Raw genomic sequence first — 18,223 nt, forward strand, 5'->3', positions numbered from 1 at the left:
AATATATAAATTTTATTTTTGTTAAGAGAAAGTACTCAACATAAATCTTATTTTGCATTGTCAAAAAAAACGTCAACATTTCAAATATAAATAAGCAAATTATTAACTGAAAAAATTTGAATATTATTATTAATGAAATAATTAACTTGGACAATGGACATATATAAAAACTAGCACCGTAGACGGCCGCTTGCGGCCGTCGGAGGAACTAGTATAATAAATATTCGATTAAATGATAATTCGACTTTTAATTTCTATAGAATAAGGAATATGTAATATTACTTTTCGGTTCAGTTACATTTAGGTTAGTTATAAATTTGGCTATAATAAATTTTGTTAATATTCATACATTATATTGAACCACCATTCGACAAAATAAAATTAGGTTTAATTAAATTTCGGATTTTTAAACTTTCGACTAAATAAGAAATCGACTATTTTAAAATTATATCAATTATTGTTTAGTGAAAATAAAAATTATGTCAATTTTAATTCGTGAAAATAATTTTCTTAAATTTTGTATTCGATAAAAATAAATTCGTAAAGTTACAGATTCTACGTTTGTGAATTCGACATAATAGTCATTATGCTCTTTTCATTCTGATACAAATGTATGCAACCCCTTAATAGAAGAGTGTTTTTAAAATTGTTTGTACATGTGAAGGTGGCGCTGCAGTCGTATGTTATTTAAAAAGAGCGCGAATATATAAATTGTATTTTTGTTAAGAGAAAGTACTCATAATAAATCTTATTTTGCATTGTCAAAAAAACGTCAACATTTCAAATATAAATAAGCAAATTATTAACTGAAAAAATTTGAATATTATTATTAATGAAATAATGGACTTGGACAATGGACATATAAAAACTAGCACCGTAGACGGCCGCTTGCGGCCGTCGGAGGAGCTAGTCTTACAAAAAAATTACCAAGAGAAAAAAATTGCACATTTTCATGCACTATAAATGATGTTGTGTTTTTAAATTAGTATATTTCGTAACGAGTGGGAGCAGTTGCTAATTTTTGAACAAAAAAAAAAATGACAACTGCAATTGACATAACTGCTCGCACTCGTTACGAAATATACTAATTATTTTAACTTTTAATTTTTTTCATATATTGGAGTTTTTGACAGCCTTTATACTGGTCGTCCGAGCGCAAATCGAGTTATTGAATTATTGGAGGCTCATTTTTACTATTTTTACTATTAACTATTAAAAATTATTATTTTCTGAGTGAATTTTACTGCTTTCAAAGTAAATTTTTCTAAATTTTTTTAAAGAAATTTTCTTCGGAAATAGTAAAAGTTATTTATAAAATAACAATCTTTAATAATACTTTTTACTACTTTTAGAGTAAAATTTACTATTTTTTATAGCAGTTTTCATTAGATGTAGAAAAAATCATAGACTTTTAAAATAAAAGACGCGGTCTAACATAAGTTTTTGATTTAAAATTTAGAAAAATTGCAGACTACAAAAAAAATATAAAGAAAAGTATAAATAATTAACAGAAAAAATCTGTAATTAAAAGAGAAAGTAAAAATTCTTTAAAATAACACAAGCCGACAAAATTTTGGCGAATCTCAGAACCAAGAACCGGACAGTACTTTTCCGAAGGTTTTTGACGTGCTGAATCCGAATCTGACCTCAGAATTGCCCCATCACGTCAGGTTTTTGAGATATTCTAACCTAAAAGTGTCAAAATCACGTTTTTTGGGCATTTTTGAAGTCCTTTACAATCAAGAGAAAATTTTTTTTTCTAAAAGTTATTTACGGCATCTGAAAGTACTATTCTTCCCCTTTAAAAAGCCTTTTGAAACTTGAAAAAATCTTTATTTTTCACTGAGATATCGTCATTTGAAGTTTTTGAATCTGATCAGTATACGAATATTGACCAATTTATCACATTCAAAAACTTCAAATGACGATATCTCAGTGAAAAATAAAGATTTTTTCAAGTTTCAAAAGGCTTTTTAAAGGGGAAGAATAGTACTTTCAGATTCCGTAAATAACTTTTAGAAAAAAAATTTTCTCTTGATTGTTCAGGACTTCAAAAATGCCCAAAAAATGTGATTTTGACACTTTTAGGTTAGAATATCTCAAAAACCTGACGTGATGGGGCAATTCTGAGGTCAGATTCGGATTCAGCACGTCAAAAACCTTCGGAAAAGTATTGTCCGGTTCTTGGTTCTGAGATTCGCCAAAATTTTGTCGGCCTGTGTAATTTATATACGCTGTATAAAAAAATAATCGTATCTGTTAATAATATTATAATTAAACTTTCATTATTGAATTTTTTTAAAAATGTATTGAAAATAGTTGAATTCTTGAGAAGAATTTTATTATTTATAAAAGAATAATTTAATTCTTGCGAAGAATTTTAATATTTAAATCAAAATTAAAACAAAATTATTATTTTACCCCTCTTAAGCCTTTTGATCAAATTAATAAATTCATTTGATTAAAATAAAAATAAAATTGTTTTATTTTAATTTATTTAAGTAATTTATTTAAAAAAAATACTAACATTAACATTCATTTATTAAAAATTTATACATTATTTTATGTATTATTATATTACAAAAATTAAGTAGAAATGTGATTCAAAAAAATAAAAGATACGACAGACATGAAATGTGCTAATACTTTGTTTAGAAATAAAAAAAAGTAAACAGTACTTGCTATACCATTTTGTGTAATGTTTGGCAGTATCGTATTTTTTTCTTTTACTAATAATAATTCTTATTTTAAACAGATACAATTTTTTTCTCCTTCTAAGTTGAACGTCAATAATTCACACTTCTCTCTCACATATATATATATAATATATATATATATATATATATATATATATATATATATATATATATATATATATAAATTAAATCTCACAAAATTATGAACAAAAATAACCCAAAACTTGATCTTAACATCTATATTTACATTTACGCAGTTACACTTTCACTCACAAGCGCCGTTTTCTATTTATTTTTTTTTTTTGTCATTTTAATTTATAGTCGAAAAATATAAAATTTATAAAGTTCGAGTCTTTTAGAACTCGATAATAATTTTGAGTCTTTGAAATTTTTGTTTGTTTTCGCAATGGTTTTTTTATTAACCAACAAATTGCGAGAGATCGGGTAACTTGAAACCATTGAAGGTGGTCGGTGTATGGGAACTACGCAAATTGTTTCGTTGTTGATTGAAACCCTGAAAATTATTGTTCGATGACAATTGTGATCTTTGCGATGGTTCGGTTGCTGCGAGAACAAAGCCGCATTGAGCTGTGCAGACATCGTCTCGTAATATTGCTTCTCGCGATGCTTCTCGAATTAGTTGGTTACAGTCTGTTACTCGTAGGGATGCGCATTGCGTCTAAAATGAAAAATATATACGTGATTTTTAGAATTTTTGTTTTTGTTGTTATTTTTTTGTAAAATATGTAAAAGTTCCTTTGCTTTGATTTAAAAAATTAGTGGATATTTCTTTGGAATTTTTACACAGCTACATTTTTCAAGTAAATGTTTGTAACTATTTTAAATAAATATTTTTAATTAAAATTTTGTTTCCAGTGAAATTGAGAGAATTGAAAATTATACTCACTCCTTCGGCTGTGCAAATGCAGCTACTGCAGGGAGTTGGAAAGCCAGATTCTCCAATTGCAACGTTCCTGCCACCGATTTGACAACCGTGACGGGTTTCCCGAAAGGCAGAGAAGTCCATGTGCGGCATCGAACCACAAGGCACTCGAGGATTCAGGAAATTACTCGGTAAATCGAACGAAGCCCTCTGCATTTCATTTGATTGATCCATATTTTCGCATAAAACTTTCGATAATGTTGTTTTACGTATTTCAGACAATTGCTGTTCGGAGAATTTAATGACTGGATCATCCGTCTCATACCAGAAGCGATCGCATTTTCTCGATTGCCTAAATTGAATGGCAATAATGCAGGCAAATGTTGGACCAACGAGTCCACCTTGAAGTGGTCTCTCGCTCATTCCACCGGGGAATAAATCGATATCATCGACTGATGCGTAGACTTTCTTCATGCGAGCTATTACTTCCGGAGCCATTTCACGTGAGAGATCATCGAACGTCGATGCACGTTTAAGATTGCATAGGGCACGATAGTGATTGTATGATGGAAGGCCGTGATCGCGACCACGTTGAACGTTGAGGGCAATGAGATCAATACCTGAATGGGGAATACGATGATTTTCAAAGAGATGATTTGTCACTTCGCCGGTGATGAATTGGTCGAGAGTTTCCATTGGAGTGGCGGCGAGACCGCGAATTATTTCGTCACACATTCCCTGTTGATAGAGCATGTCAACATTGAAGAAGCCGTCGCGGAGGAGAATTGGAGGATCGACTGGTTGGTAGTTTGGATCCATGCGAGGAATATGGGGTCGAAGGAGTGAATGACCTATTCTGTAGGCTGCGGTGGCGAATTCGTTTAGTACACTTGGATTACAAGTGGGTGAGTAGTCTTTGTGATAACCTTGAGGAAGGAGTTTCAGGCCGTATAAACTTATTGCATTCCAGCCTAAAATTCGAGGCAAAAATTCGTTGTAGGTGATGTGTTGAAGCATCGCGCTGATAATACGTCTGGTTTCTTGGAAGAGTTTCTCATGATCCCAGTGAGGATTCTCCTTTCTGTTAACGAAAAGAAAATCAAATTACATCAAATCATGGAAATCTCATGGAATTTTTTTAGTTTTTGTAGTAAACCCGTGTGCGCATAATTGAAATTCGCGCTCCTTTATCACCCTGAGTACACCTGAGTACCCTGTGGTGATCACAAGTTTCAGTTTATCAATTTCCCTGACAATTTATACTGACATTAAAATTGCTTTCCCTAACAAAATTCTTTTTACAGCTCTCTAACACTGAATCAGTGACTCTATTCTCGCGATTTGAATCAGTAAAATTTCACTGAAGATCAGTTACAAATAATTGAAATTTCAGTCATCTTTCACTGATTGGCCAATTAAAAAATAACTGAAAATTTCAATATCCGAGTCAGAAATTTCCAGTAACTTTTTAATTAGCCAATCAGTGAATTTTGACACTGATACACAGTCAAATTTTACTGATTTAGATTTAGAGAGAGGAAAATATTAATGTTTACAGAAAATGAGCAAAATTTATGAATTTTAATAATTTCTAAAAATTACAATTATAATCTTTCCTGAATTTAATTATTTTTTACAATTTTCAACTAAACTTCATCCCTGAATCAATTAATTACTAATTTAAATAATTTTCCAAAAGTTCTTCTAGAATTCAATTATTTAAATACATAAACTCAATTTTTTATAATAATTGTGACTCTCCATAGCTTTTTCTTAAGTTATTAAGGTATAATATTTTCAAAAAATTATAATAAAGAAATTCTCACAATTAATTTTTTTTTAATATTTTAAAATAATTTTTGAACGATAATAGGGGAGTGTTGTTAGAGTTGGACATAGTTTTGACATTTCTTCATAACTTCCCCTGTAGAACGAATTTCGCGATTTCGCGCATATTGTTGGAAAGATCAACTCAAATGCAATGTTTTTGCTGAACATTGTAAAAAAAATTTGACCAAAAGATTCAGATTAATAAGCAATTTAAAAAAAAAAATGTTGTCAGAGTTGATCATGGTCGCCAGAGTTGGGCCACTGTAGAAAATCAATGAAATATTTAGGTAAATGATTAAAAATGACCTTCAAATGATAGAATGACACTTGGGAATGAGGAAAGGAATCATGAAATTAAAATAAAATCCCATATTATGCATTTTCATATAACTTTAGATAATTTATTTCTCATGAACGAAATCCAAAATTGAAAAAATGAAAAAAGGTTATCAAAAAATTTTTTTTTCTCTCTTTGTAAAATTTCCCTCATGGCCCAACTCTGACTCACGCGTCGTTTTGCGTCATAGGGGCACAGAACAAAAACGCGTGACACAAACACCAAATTATTTTACACATTTTCTCATATCATCTTAATGAACAATTTCTGTAAACTTATTTTGTCTTTGACACATTTCTTCTACATTTAGTTCTCTTTTTTTGACACCACAAAAAAGTTTTTGCTGAGCCTACATATATCACAAATTGGTACGCTGGTCAAGTATAGGTTCGTATACTTAACCGCGACTCATATGAAAAGATGGCTAACATTAGTAGCATTGTAGCAAGAATTTTCGTAAAAAGATAGATTGCGCTAGTGCGATAAAACGAAATAAACGCGGTGGCTCAACTCTAACAGCTGCCCAACTCTGACAACTCTCCCCTAGTTTTCCAATTTTGAAAAATTTCCAAATAATTAAAATTTGGTAAATTCTTTTAAAAATAGTTAAATTTTTGAAAAATATAAATAAAAATGATCTTTAGAAGAATTTTAATTATAAACGCAGGACCATGATTTCTCAAAATTTTTAATAAGTCCAAAAAGTAAATTTTGAATCTTAAAAAATTATTACAAAACATTTCATTCATTCAATTAATACAAAAACAATAGTTTTTAAAAATATTTTATTAATGTGATTTTTTGAAGATAATTTCTTAAAAGAATTTTTGTATAATTTAAAAAAAACTAATGAATTTTTTGATGAATTTTAATTAAAAATTTTTAACATTATTGTTTTCTCCAAAATGTTAAAAATAATTCTAAAATGTACATATTTTTGAAAATATGTAATTAAAAATATTAAAAATATTGAATTTTGTAAAATTAGAAACTAATTCTCATTTTTAAGTGTATACCTTTAAAGATTTTTCATTAAAATTTTTGATAATTCAATTATTTTCAAAATTTGCAATTAAAATTCTTCAAAAGTTGATTTTTAAAAATTGTAACAAAATACTTGAAATAAATTAATTATTTTTAATAAAATTATACAAAATTTTAACTATTGAAAAAAAATTTTTGAAAGATTTGTTTATAGTTATTTTTTGCATTATAAAAATCAAAATAAGTTGCACTTTTTTACTAAAAATTGTGGTATTTTTTTGCAATGTTTGGAGAAAAAGTCTAAAAAGTCGCAATTTTTGAAAATACGTCGAAAAAAGTTTCAATTTTCTTAAGGCAGTAGTCTCCTTTATAAGCTTAAAAAAATCGACTTTTTTATTTTGTCTTAAATCTATTCCAAAACTATCCAAGAATATATCTTTAAAATTTTAGAGGCCAATTTGACATATTTTCGAAGATAGATCAGATTTTGTGACCAATCGTCGAGCACGTGTGAATGCTCGGGCAGACCCCAACGCGCGCGCACCGCCCCTACATGCGTTATATTGTTTACCTAACCTTGTATCACCTTGTATACACCTGAGAAGGTGTATACACACACTCAAAATTCTAACGAAGCGTTTAATTCGCTTGTGTGGCGTCTAAACCCAAAACACGTCAAGTCCGGCTCTAAAATCGTCGAAATAGCGGCAAATTTGGCTGCAGGCAGCTGCTCGATATTGTTATCGGGCAGCAATGCAAAAATTTTGCCGATAATATCGATGCGGAGCGCATAACGAGGGAAAACCGGCGCTCGTCATTTTCGAGCAAGGAGGCTCGGACAGCTCGACGAGAAGAAAATCTTCGACAAAATGAGTTCTTCGAAGAAGAGGAAGGACTACTATATGGGCAAGGAATAGCTGATTAACCTTTAAAGTGCTATGCCCGTCTGACAGACCGCTATTAAAATCTTCTTTGCTTGAAACTTTTTTTCAAAGTATAATAAGAACTTGAACTTTTTAGTAGCTTCATATTTTATGAAAATCTGTTAGGAGACAACTTTTTCAAAAATTTGTATTCGTTAAATTTTGTAATATATGTAAATAAATATTTGAAGTATAGCGGTCTGTGAGACCGGGGTTAGCTTTAAGTGAAAGTATATTCCAGTATATTCCCATGAGTGACGTCTGCGCAACTTGACGCGCAGCTAGTTCTACTGACAGTTCTCATAGACTGCATTTATAAAATAAATAAATGCATAATACAGAAATGACTTTTTTTGTTAAAAAGTAAAAAATATTTATAATAGTTGTCTTTTAAAAATTATAAATGACTAAAAAACCGTCAAAAGGGAATAGCGGTCTGACAGGCCGGGGTTAGCACTGAGCGTGATTTTTCAACACTTAGCACTTTAAAGGTTAAAATTTAATTAGTGTAAGTATCCTAAAAATTGTATTTTTTGGACCTAAAACTTTAAATCGATTTTTCTCGAATTTTCATTTTCACACGTCATAGAAAACGGTGCCGGTGATAGCAAAAAGAATTTTTGTCCGATTGAAAAAAATCAAAGTGTTCTCGCTTCAGTATTAAATTATCTTCTATTTGAACTAAAATAGTTGGACAAAAGTATTATTTAAACTATTTTTTTTGCACCTTAAAGTGGATTTTTTTTTAAAAAGTTAACTTTTTTTTCAAACTTCGAAAAAATTTGGAATTTTTTAATTTCTTCGGTATTTTTTTAGTGCAAATAGAAAAGACACTTATAAAAAGTAAAAAAAAATTGGTTTGACTGTTTCAGATGCATCGTGCGACCTCTATCACTGGCACCGTTTTAAAAATACAGACTCCCAGTAAAAAAAAACTAATTCAAATGAATTGAAACGAATTAACATTTTTGGTAGGCTCCAATTCGTATTTGTCACAAAGCGGGATTCACTCAAGCTCTTTGTATATTCAATTGAATTTAATTCAATATGTACCAATTTGTCCAAACGAATTCGCATTCGAAAGAAATGGCCAAGGAATGCATTGAATTCGTGCTAACGAATTGAAAAAAATTAAAGGCTCAAAACTTGTCCAGTGAATTGGTACGGATAGAAGGTTCGGAAGTTCAATACAGTTTCACGAATTCAGGAAAATTGCATCATGGCTCCAATTCGTATTTGTCACAAAGCGGGATTCACGAAAGCTCTTTGTGAATTCTTTTTAATTCATTTCAATTAGTTTTCGTTTACTGGGCTGCAGCGCTCCACAAAAATCGTTGTTAATAAGAAGAATTTAAATATTTTTTTAAAATAAAAGTTGGTTTTTGAAGCTCAAATATAGTAGAATATCACCCAAAAATTTCGTTTACCGCAATCATTTCCTTCCCTTTAAAAAAAATTCCTGAAAAAACGCATTTTTTTCGCCTTCTAAAGGAGACTACTGCCTTAATTTTCCTGACAAAAAATTTTGTTCATGACATTTACCTGACTTAACTGACAAAAATTTTGTTTTAATGTGTCATGGAAATTTTATCATTTATCTGTATCACCTGGAAATCATGGAAATTTCATGGAATTTTATAAGTAGAAATTTGTAGAAACCCTGTAATTAATTAGGAAAGAATTTTAGTTTAAAAATTATAGACAGGAATTGGATTTTGGATGAATTACAGTAATAATTTATTGAAATAAGTAAATTTCAGAATGTTTCTTTCTACTATTTGATCTTAAAATTTGTTAAATATCCAAAAATGATCATTTTTTTTAATTTCGCGAATGTAACTGTATTTTAATTTAAACGCCTTTCTATGAAAATTATAATCTTCTGCTATAGTGTTCGGCTGTGGCTGCTACTACTTTAAAGCGCATAAAAGTTACAATAAAATTTTTTATTCTTCAGGATGTTGTTCAGCAACATTCTAGCAACAATATAGGTGGTTAACAGTCTATAAAAAATAATATAATTGAAAAGAATTTAATTTAAACCATTTAAACGTATAAAATTTTATAATTTTAAAATTCCATTACTTGCCACAGTTTAGGATTAATAAATAATTTTTTATTAACAACCCAGTAAACGAAAACTAATTGAAATAAATTAAAAAGAATTCACAAAGAGCTTTCGTGAATCCCGCTTTGTGACAAATACGAATTGGAGCCATGATGCAATTTTCCTGAATTCGTGAAACTGTATTGAACTTCCGAACCTTCTATCCGTACCAATTCACTGGACAAGTTTTGAGCCTTTAATTTTTTTCAATTCGTTAGCACGAATTCAATGCATTCCTTGGCCATTTCTTTCGAATGCGAATTCGTTTGGACAAATTGGTACATATTGAATTAAATTCAATTGAATATACAAAGAGCTTGAGTGAATCCCGCTTTGTGACAAATACGAATTGGAGCCTACCAAAAATGTTAATTCGTTTCAATTCATTTGAATTAGTTTTTTTTTACTGGGAATTGTTAATTGAAAAGAATCTTTGTTCCCATGGTAAAACTATAATGATAAAATATTTATTAAAAAATGAAGTTATTGGTGTTTTTGATTAATTTTACAATTAAGGAAATTCGTAAATAAATGTGACAGAACATTTTTTTGAGTATCTAATCATTTTTAGAGTGAATCAGAATATTCTTTAGGGTCAGGGAAGAAGTCAAAATTTTGTCTGTAAATCAGGGAGGAAAGAATTCCTGAAGTGGGCCCCTATTTTTTATTGGGTCGGTGAATTTTTCTCATTCTTATATGTTTCGATAGCCTATGATGGTGTATAATTAAAACTTGTAAATAGTTTTCCGAAATTCGAATAATTGCCAAAGTTATTCAAAGTCAAAGTTATTTGTAGCGTTTTAGTAAATAGCTAATTACTAGCGATCGGATGAACCGATTTTAATAAAAATTGAAGGAGAGATTACCTGAGGAATTGTACTTTAGATGAATGATAAAAACTTTAATTACAAAATATAATTTGTTTATATAAATTAACTTTTTAATTTTTGGGGTTAAAAAAATGTGTTCTCCATCTTTTTTTTTATTTTTTTTTAATAATCAAATAGAGAAAACTTTTAAGATTTTATTTGAGCAATAAAAAAGTGGGATCCTCTATCATTTTAGGAAATATAATATTTTTAGTTACAAAAATTTTTGAAAAGTTAAAGAGATTTGAAGCAAAACAAATGAATAAACTAAACTCGACAACTTTAACCAAAAAAATTACATATTAACGTAATTAATACATATATACGTAAAAACATGAAATCGACACGAATTCATTTGTTTAAATCTCTTTTACTTTTCAAAAATTTTTGTAACTAAAAATATTATATTTTCTAAAGTGATAGAAAATCCCACTTTTTTATTATTTAAATAAAATCTTAAAAGTATTCTCTATTTGATTATTAAAAAAAAATAAAAAAATTTAATATTTGTGGTAACTCTGTTAAAGTTATTACAGTGATAACAAATGAAAAGTTGAAAACTTTGCCTGGAAATTAGGACAAAATTGAATTTTTGCGACAACTACACTGAGAGACCTTTGGGTCAGCAGCAGACTTTCGATAGGCTGCTACTGACCATTTCGGTGGAACGCTACAGGACTACACTTTTGGGTTGCTGCGGTACAATTTTGGGCGCGTGACACTCCAAAAGTTGTTCAGCTGCAAACCAAAGACGGCATCCCCACTACTTCGGTGAGCTGCTCACCAACATTTTGGACTGTCACGCGCCCAAAATTGTACAGCAGCGCACCAAAACCATAGTGGAGCTGCTGTCACATACGTTGTCCCGCTACAGTCCCAAAGGTTTCTCAGTGTATGAATAAAATAAAGTATTTTTTCGACTTTGTTTTTAATACTTTGAATCGACTAAAAACTTTGTTACGCATTAAAGTCGAAAAAAGGCCTATACGGAAATTAATTCTAATTTTTCTAATTTTTCAGAAGAAACTCACCTGAGACCTTCCATGATTCGATTGTGCTCACGAACCCAAACAGTGTGCATCACTGTCAATCCAGGTTGTTCAGACGCTCGACCATCACCTCCAATAAAACAAAAGCCCGATGGTGACTTGCATTCCGGATGCGTTGGCGATTGAGGTAAAAGATCCTTTCCCCTATTTGGATGTAAGGTAATATTCATGCGACCATTAAATCCACGGAGAATATTACAAATACAAGTATTCTCCCCATAAATAACGGAAGCATCCAAAAATCCCGTATTTTGATTAACTTGTTCCCTCGGTCCCAAGTGTTGTTGACCCGGTAGAGACCTCATCGACGGGAAACAGAGTCTAGCACCAGTCGATGAATTAACTGTCGGGAAAAAGTGATCGCCAGCCGGCATTGGGAATGGATTACATTCCGGATGTACCGTTCTCGCTGAATCACATGATCTACAACTGGGAATCGATTCAGCGAATCCTTTATGAATTGGTGTCATTGTCAAATCGTGATCAATGAATTGCGCATACTGCATCACCATCAATGTGTAACGGTTGTGTAGATTTGAAATATCGGGATGAATGACTGTTGAGATTGTTCTAGGATTTGGTAGCGGTGTTCCAGTGACGGATGTTATTTTAGGTTTTGAAATACCGTCTTCATAGGCTGGCGGTAGGAGTCTAGCGAAAGTTGTCAGTGATTTTCCCAAATTTGGATTACGTAAATTGTTGCAGTGTCCGGAGAGGGTTCTGTAGGGTGTGCCCGGATCACAAGGCGATTCATCGACTGGACATTCGACTTCCTCGTGATTTGTGGCTTTCTTATTGTTTGGTATTAGGCCCGCTACGTCGACATTTTGCAGGAGATCGGAGAAATCGTTGTTTGGAAAGCCTAGAATATTGTCGGGAGTGTCGAAGGCTTGCCTCTTTCGACGACGACGCTTGAGACCTTGAGGTCCGTTGAGGATTTCATTGGTGGCGAGTTCGAAGATAATTGACGAATTTGCTAGGAGAAGAGCGTCTTTATTGGCTTTTGAGAAACTTGCCGCTGTACCGGCTGGAGATTTTGGATCAGCGATTCTTTGCTCGAGCCATGATTGATACTCCAATTGTTGACGTTTGACTAAATCTTCCTCGGCCTTTTTCAAAGCGGCCGCTATCATTTCGGCATCAATTTCGGGAATTAGTTCAGAAGCCTCGGTTGTACTCATGTAATTGTCGGTGATTGGCGCTGGCATTGGTGCCTCATTCCAGGCACTGAGATCGAGAACTTCGTGTTGATTGCAAGTAATTCGAACATTAAGGTAGGGATCTTGTTGAATGAAGGATTTGTGTTGAATTTTAGTGATGTCGGTATTTGCGCATAAAATACCGGCAAGCGAGACTTTACGAATCTCCAAAAGTTGATTTGGCGAAAGACCAGAAGGAGGAATGTCATTTTCGTACCAGAAGCGATCAGAATTACGAATTTTCGTGAATTGCTGCTTCAAAAGACAGAGGAATGTTGGACCAACAGCGGCACTTTCTCGTGGAATTTCCAAAATTCCACCGACTAGAAGATCGATGTCCTCTACTCGTGAATATATTTCCTCGAGAGTTTTCACATCTTTCGCTGATATCAGTTGTTCCAATTGGCTGAAATTCTGAATCTGGAAATATTACAAAAAGTCAAATTTACATTTACATTTTAGATTTTTAACAGTAAGATAAAAATTTGTTTTAATTAGTTACTTAATTAGTTACTAATCAGACTTGCCAACAGGTCAGAGAATTCAGGGAAAAAGCAAGGAAAGTATTGAATAATATTCAATTTCTAGAATTCATATGAAAATTCTGAATTTTGTTGTCCAACGCAACAACCTTTAAAAAAATATTCAATTTAATTAATAAATTCTTTTTATTTCTAACAATTATTCAACTTTACAGATTTGAAATTGAATTTATTTTAAATAATTTTGCGAATAGTTTTATTTAAAAATTCCAAAAATTATTGAACGTTATAAACGTTGCTCTCAATTTGCTTTCAATTTCTATAAATAACTAGAAAAACTAGCTATTTAATTTATTGTAATTATGTAAATTTCAAAATTTTTTATTTTTAAAAATCAACATCAATTTTTAAATAATTTCAGATACTAAAATTAGAAAAACATGTTGTTCATTTCATGATCATTTAGCATCCTCAGTATAATATATACCAATTGCTTAATTTTTTATTATAGAATAATTATTTTAAAGTGTTAAAATAAAGTTTCAAAAAATACAAAATTTAAATTTTTTGTAAAAAATAAAAATGTCGATTAATATTATAAATATTGATGAAATATATACTTTATATACATGAATCGATTCGTTTTCATGCCAGGAATACAATTTTGACAAGAATTAATGAAAATTTTAATAAAGAAAAAAGTTATTTCAAAAAATAAATTTTTTTCAAAAATTAAAAAAATGCAGGGCGCAAAGTAAGTCAGTATTTTCCGTAAAAGTCAGTAATTTTATGTGAAAGTCCGTAAATTCTACTTTTCGACAGTAGAAAAAGAAGTTGCAAAAAGAAAATCAAGATTGATAACAGAATTTTTAAAAAAATAATTTTTAAAACTCTCTTGATGTTTACTAGCGCTTTCGTTGACCATTTTGCTGTCAAATTCTCTGACATTTCATAGGTACTTCTGTTTCTTTTTCTTCCCAATTTTCAATTAAATATGGGACGTTTCACGTCAAACGGCCCAAAGCTGTGCCCAAAATTGTATGCAATCAAAATACAAGTTATGCACATGAAAATACTCGTCATGACATCTCCTTTCAATTACAAAGTGGCATAATTCAAAATTCAAATGGCGTCCTTACTACGTCAATTAGAAGAGGCTAAAGTCGAAAATAAGTAAATATATTTATTAATTACTTTTAAAAAACGATGCATAAATATTGGGTCAAAATATATTTTACTGTTTTTGGGGTCGCTGATTACGAATCTCAAGTCAGATTTTCAAAATTCAAAATGGCGGATCCAATATGGCGGACGAATTTTAAAAAATTCATTGAATTTGTTTAAAACTTTTTACTCGGGGGTTTTCGGGGTCGCTGATTACGAATCTGAAGTCAGATTTTCAAAATTCAAAATAACGGATCCAATATGTCGGACGAATTTTGAAAAATTCATTGCATTTGCCTTTAACTTTTTACTTGGGGGTTTTCGAGGTCGCTGATTACGAATCTGAAGTTCAATTTGCAAAATTAAAAATATCGGATCCAATATGGCGGACGAATGTTGTGAAAATTCGTTATTCTAGAAAAATTTTGTAAAAGATTGATGGATTTTCATAAAAAAAATTTCTTGAGGGTTTTCGGTGTTGTTGAATACGAATATTTTGTCAGATTTTTAAAATTTAAAATGGCGGTCTTATTATGGCAGACGGCTTTCTGAAAATCATATGCAATTCATTTGAAAATTGTTATTTCAGGTGTCCAAAACCCCGAGTTAGTACTTCTATAATCAAAATTACAATGCTCTAACTATTTCCGTTCGGATGAAATTTTAACTGTTTCCACAGTTTAACATTTAGCCCCAGTCTCCCCTATTTAATTATATTCTTTTTTAAGGACAATTATTTGCTGAAACTAATAGTTTTATTAAAGAGAGGATGATTTTAAGTTTTTTCTTTCTCATATAATAATGTATAAAATTCGCATAAATAATTTCTTTTTATTATGAATATTATTAGCGCCACTAATGCATAGAAACAATAGAAAAATTCCGTCTACAAGGCGATTTTGTTGCTTGCGATTATGCGAGGATTGGTCAGTAAATGGTCAGTAATTTCTAGTCTTAAGTCAGTAAAGTCAGTATTTCCAAAGGCTTATTTCGCTTCGCGCCCTGAAAATGCTAACAAAAAATTTTTTTTTAGATATTTTTGAAAATCCTTCTGTCTGATTTTAGGTATTCATGACCGTAATACACCTACAAAATTGTATCAAAATTACACGTCACAACGTGCAAGAGAAAATTTGTCCACAAGAATCAGTGATATACATAAATACACACATATATCCGGACATTTGTTCCTCTCGACGAAATATATGATTATGGGCATTCCAGGCCAAGTCGGAAATCATTTTTCTTTTGCATCTCAAATTTTTTTTAAACATTTTTTTTCTTTTAGTACTCTTTGAAATGAGCTACCTTAATTTTTTTCAAATTTTTTCATAAAGCGGTTCAGGAGATACAGATTTTTGAAAAATTACGTTTTTAACGTAAATTTTTTTTTAAATACTTATAACTTGGTCAAAAATTGATCAAATTGGACGTTTTTATAATGTTTTATAAAAACCTAATTTTAATTTTAATTATTTTTTTTTATTTATTTATTTTTTTATATGTTTGTTTTCACGCGTAGTTTTTAATAAAAATATTTTTAAATAATTTACGATAAGATTTTAAAATTTTTAAAATAAAATTTCATTTTTAACAATGTATGTATTGATCACTTTTTTCAAAATTTTTTGTAAGAAACTGCCTAGTAAACGAAAACTAATTGAAATGAATTAAAAAGAATTCACAAAGAGCTTTCGTGAATCCCGCTTTGTGACAAATACGAATTGGAGCCATGATGCAATTTTCCTGAATTCGTGAAACTGTATTGAACTTCCGAACCTTCTATCCGTACCAATTCACTGGACAAGTTTTGAGCCTTTAATTTTTTTCAATTCGTTAGCACGAATTCAATGCATTCCTTGGCCATTTCTTTCGAATGCGAATTCGTTTGGACAAATTGGTACATATTGAATTAAATTCAATTGAATATACAAAGAGCTTGAGTGAATCCCGCTTTGTGACAAATACGAATTGGAGCCTACCAAAAATGTTAATTCGTTTCAATTCATTTGAATTAGTTTTTTTTACTGGGTAGCACTAAATTAACCATTTTTAAGCCTTGTCCGATCGTGGGCAAACGATGGATCCTATTTATTTAAAAAATTTTAATTTTTATATACACAATAAAAACGGTAGGCCTAACTTGTCATTTGACCAAATCACAATTTTACACTGAAAGAAGGTTAAGTTTGGAGAGACTCAGTCTGAAAACACATTTGCTGTGAAAAATTTGTGTTATTTTGTCAAATGGCAAGTTAGTCATTTGGCCACCACTGCGTATATAAAAATTAAAAATTTTAAAATAAATAGATCTCATCGTTTGCCCACGATCGGACAATGCTTAAAAATTGTTAATTTAGTGCTAGTTTCTTACAAAAAATTTTGAAAAAAATTGATCGATACATACATTGTTAAAACTGAAATTTTATTTTAAAAATTTTAAAATCTTATCGTAAATTATTTAAAATTTTTTTAAAAATATTTTTATTAAAAACTACGCGTGAAAACAAAACTTTTCATTATAAAAACGTCCAATTTGATCAATTTTTGACCGTGTTATAAGCATTTAAAAAAAAATTTACGTAAAAAACGTCATTTTTCAAAAATCTGTACCTCCTGAACCGCTTTATGAAAAAATTTGAAAAAAATCAAGGTAGCTCATTTCAAAGAGTACTAAAAGAAAAAAAATGTTTAAAAAAAATTTGAGATGCAAAAGCAAAATGATTTCCGACTTGGCGTGGAATGCCCCATATATTATACTACACTTGAAAATTTGTAAAAAATAATTGCCCACATAGCACAATAGTATGAGGTAAGGTTATGTTGAATACTAATCGTAAGGCTCATAAGATTACACGATATTGCTGTGGTAGACCTGAGGTGAACTAAAAACTTCCGCCATGGAGGTAAGGTTACATGTTAGGGTGTGGTGACTATATATGATAAGGCCATGGTAACCTTACACGTTAAGGTTGAGGTAACGTTACATGTTAAGGTTGAGGTAAGGTTACATGTTAAGGTTGAGGTAACGTTACATGTTAAGGTTGAGGTAAGGTTACATGTCAAGGCTGAGGTAAGGTAATTATTAAGTTGTAAGGTTGAGGTAAGGTTGTGATAAGTTTACCAGTTATAGAAAATATTGAAAAAATAATTAATAAATAAATATTCAATTAAAATGTTAAGTTTGTTGCTCTTCTCTATTTTGGAAACCTGACATGAAGCAGAAAATTTTGAAAACAAATTTGGGGGGACTGGGATTCGAACCCGGGATCGGCGCGCATAAACCTATCATTCTAACTAACTGAGCTAAGTAGAGAACTGGCAGAAGGAAAATTAATGTTGCCTTTAAGGAGTTAATCATCTTCTTGGTTCACCTTAAAGGCAACATTAATTTTTCTTCTGCCAGTTCTCTACTTAGCTCAGTTAGTTAGAATGATAGGTTTATGCGCGCCGATCCCGGGTTCGAATCCCAGTCCCCCCAAATTTGTTTTCAAAATTTTCTGCTTCATGTCAGGTTTCCAAAATAGAGAAGAGCAACAAACTTAACATTTTAATTGAATATTTATTTATTAATTATTTTTTCAATATTTTCTATAACTGGTAAACTTATCACAACCTTACCTCAACCTTACAACTTAATAATTACCTTACCTCAGCCTTGACATGTAACCTTACCTCAACCTTAACATGTAACGTTACC

The 18,223-nt window shown here is 30.7% G+C and overlaps 1 protein-coding gene across 1 annotated transcript in view; it reads right to left on the minus strand.

Annotated features, from left to right (window-relative positions):
- Positions 1 to 2,606: 2,606 nt before the first annotated feature.
- Positions 2,607 to 18,223, minus strand: part of LOC122510975 — a 99,713-nt gene continuing 84,096 nt past the window's right edge. The window contains exons 6-8 of the mRNA XM_043625937.1: positions 11,661 to 13,297; positions 3,604 to 4,660; positions 2,607 to 3,375 (exon numbers count right to left, since the gene is read on the minus strand). Of these exons, the coding sequence (XP_043481872.1) occupies positions 3,115 to 3,375; positions 3,604 to 4,660; positions 11,661 to 13,297 (2,955 nt within the window). The 3' untranslated portion in view covers positions 2,607 to 3,114. The remainder of the gene's footprint in view (positions 3,376 to 3,603; positions 4,661 to 11,660; positions 13,298 to 18,223) is intronic.

The sequence above is a fragment of the Leptopilina heterotoma genome, unplaced genomic scaffold (assembly GCF_015476425.1).
Source record: "Leptopilina heterotoma isolate Lh14 unplaced genomic scaffold, ASM1547642v1 Lhet_8, whole genome shotgun sequence".
Classification (NCBI taxonomy): Eukaryota; Metazoa; Arthropoda; class Insecta; order Hymenoptera; family Figitidae; genus Leptopilina; species Leptopilina heterotoma.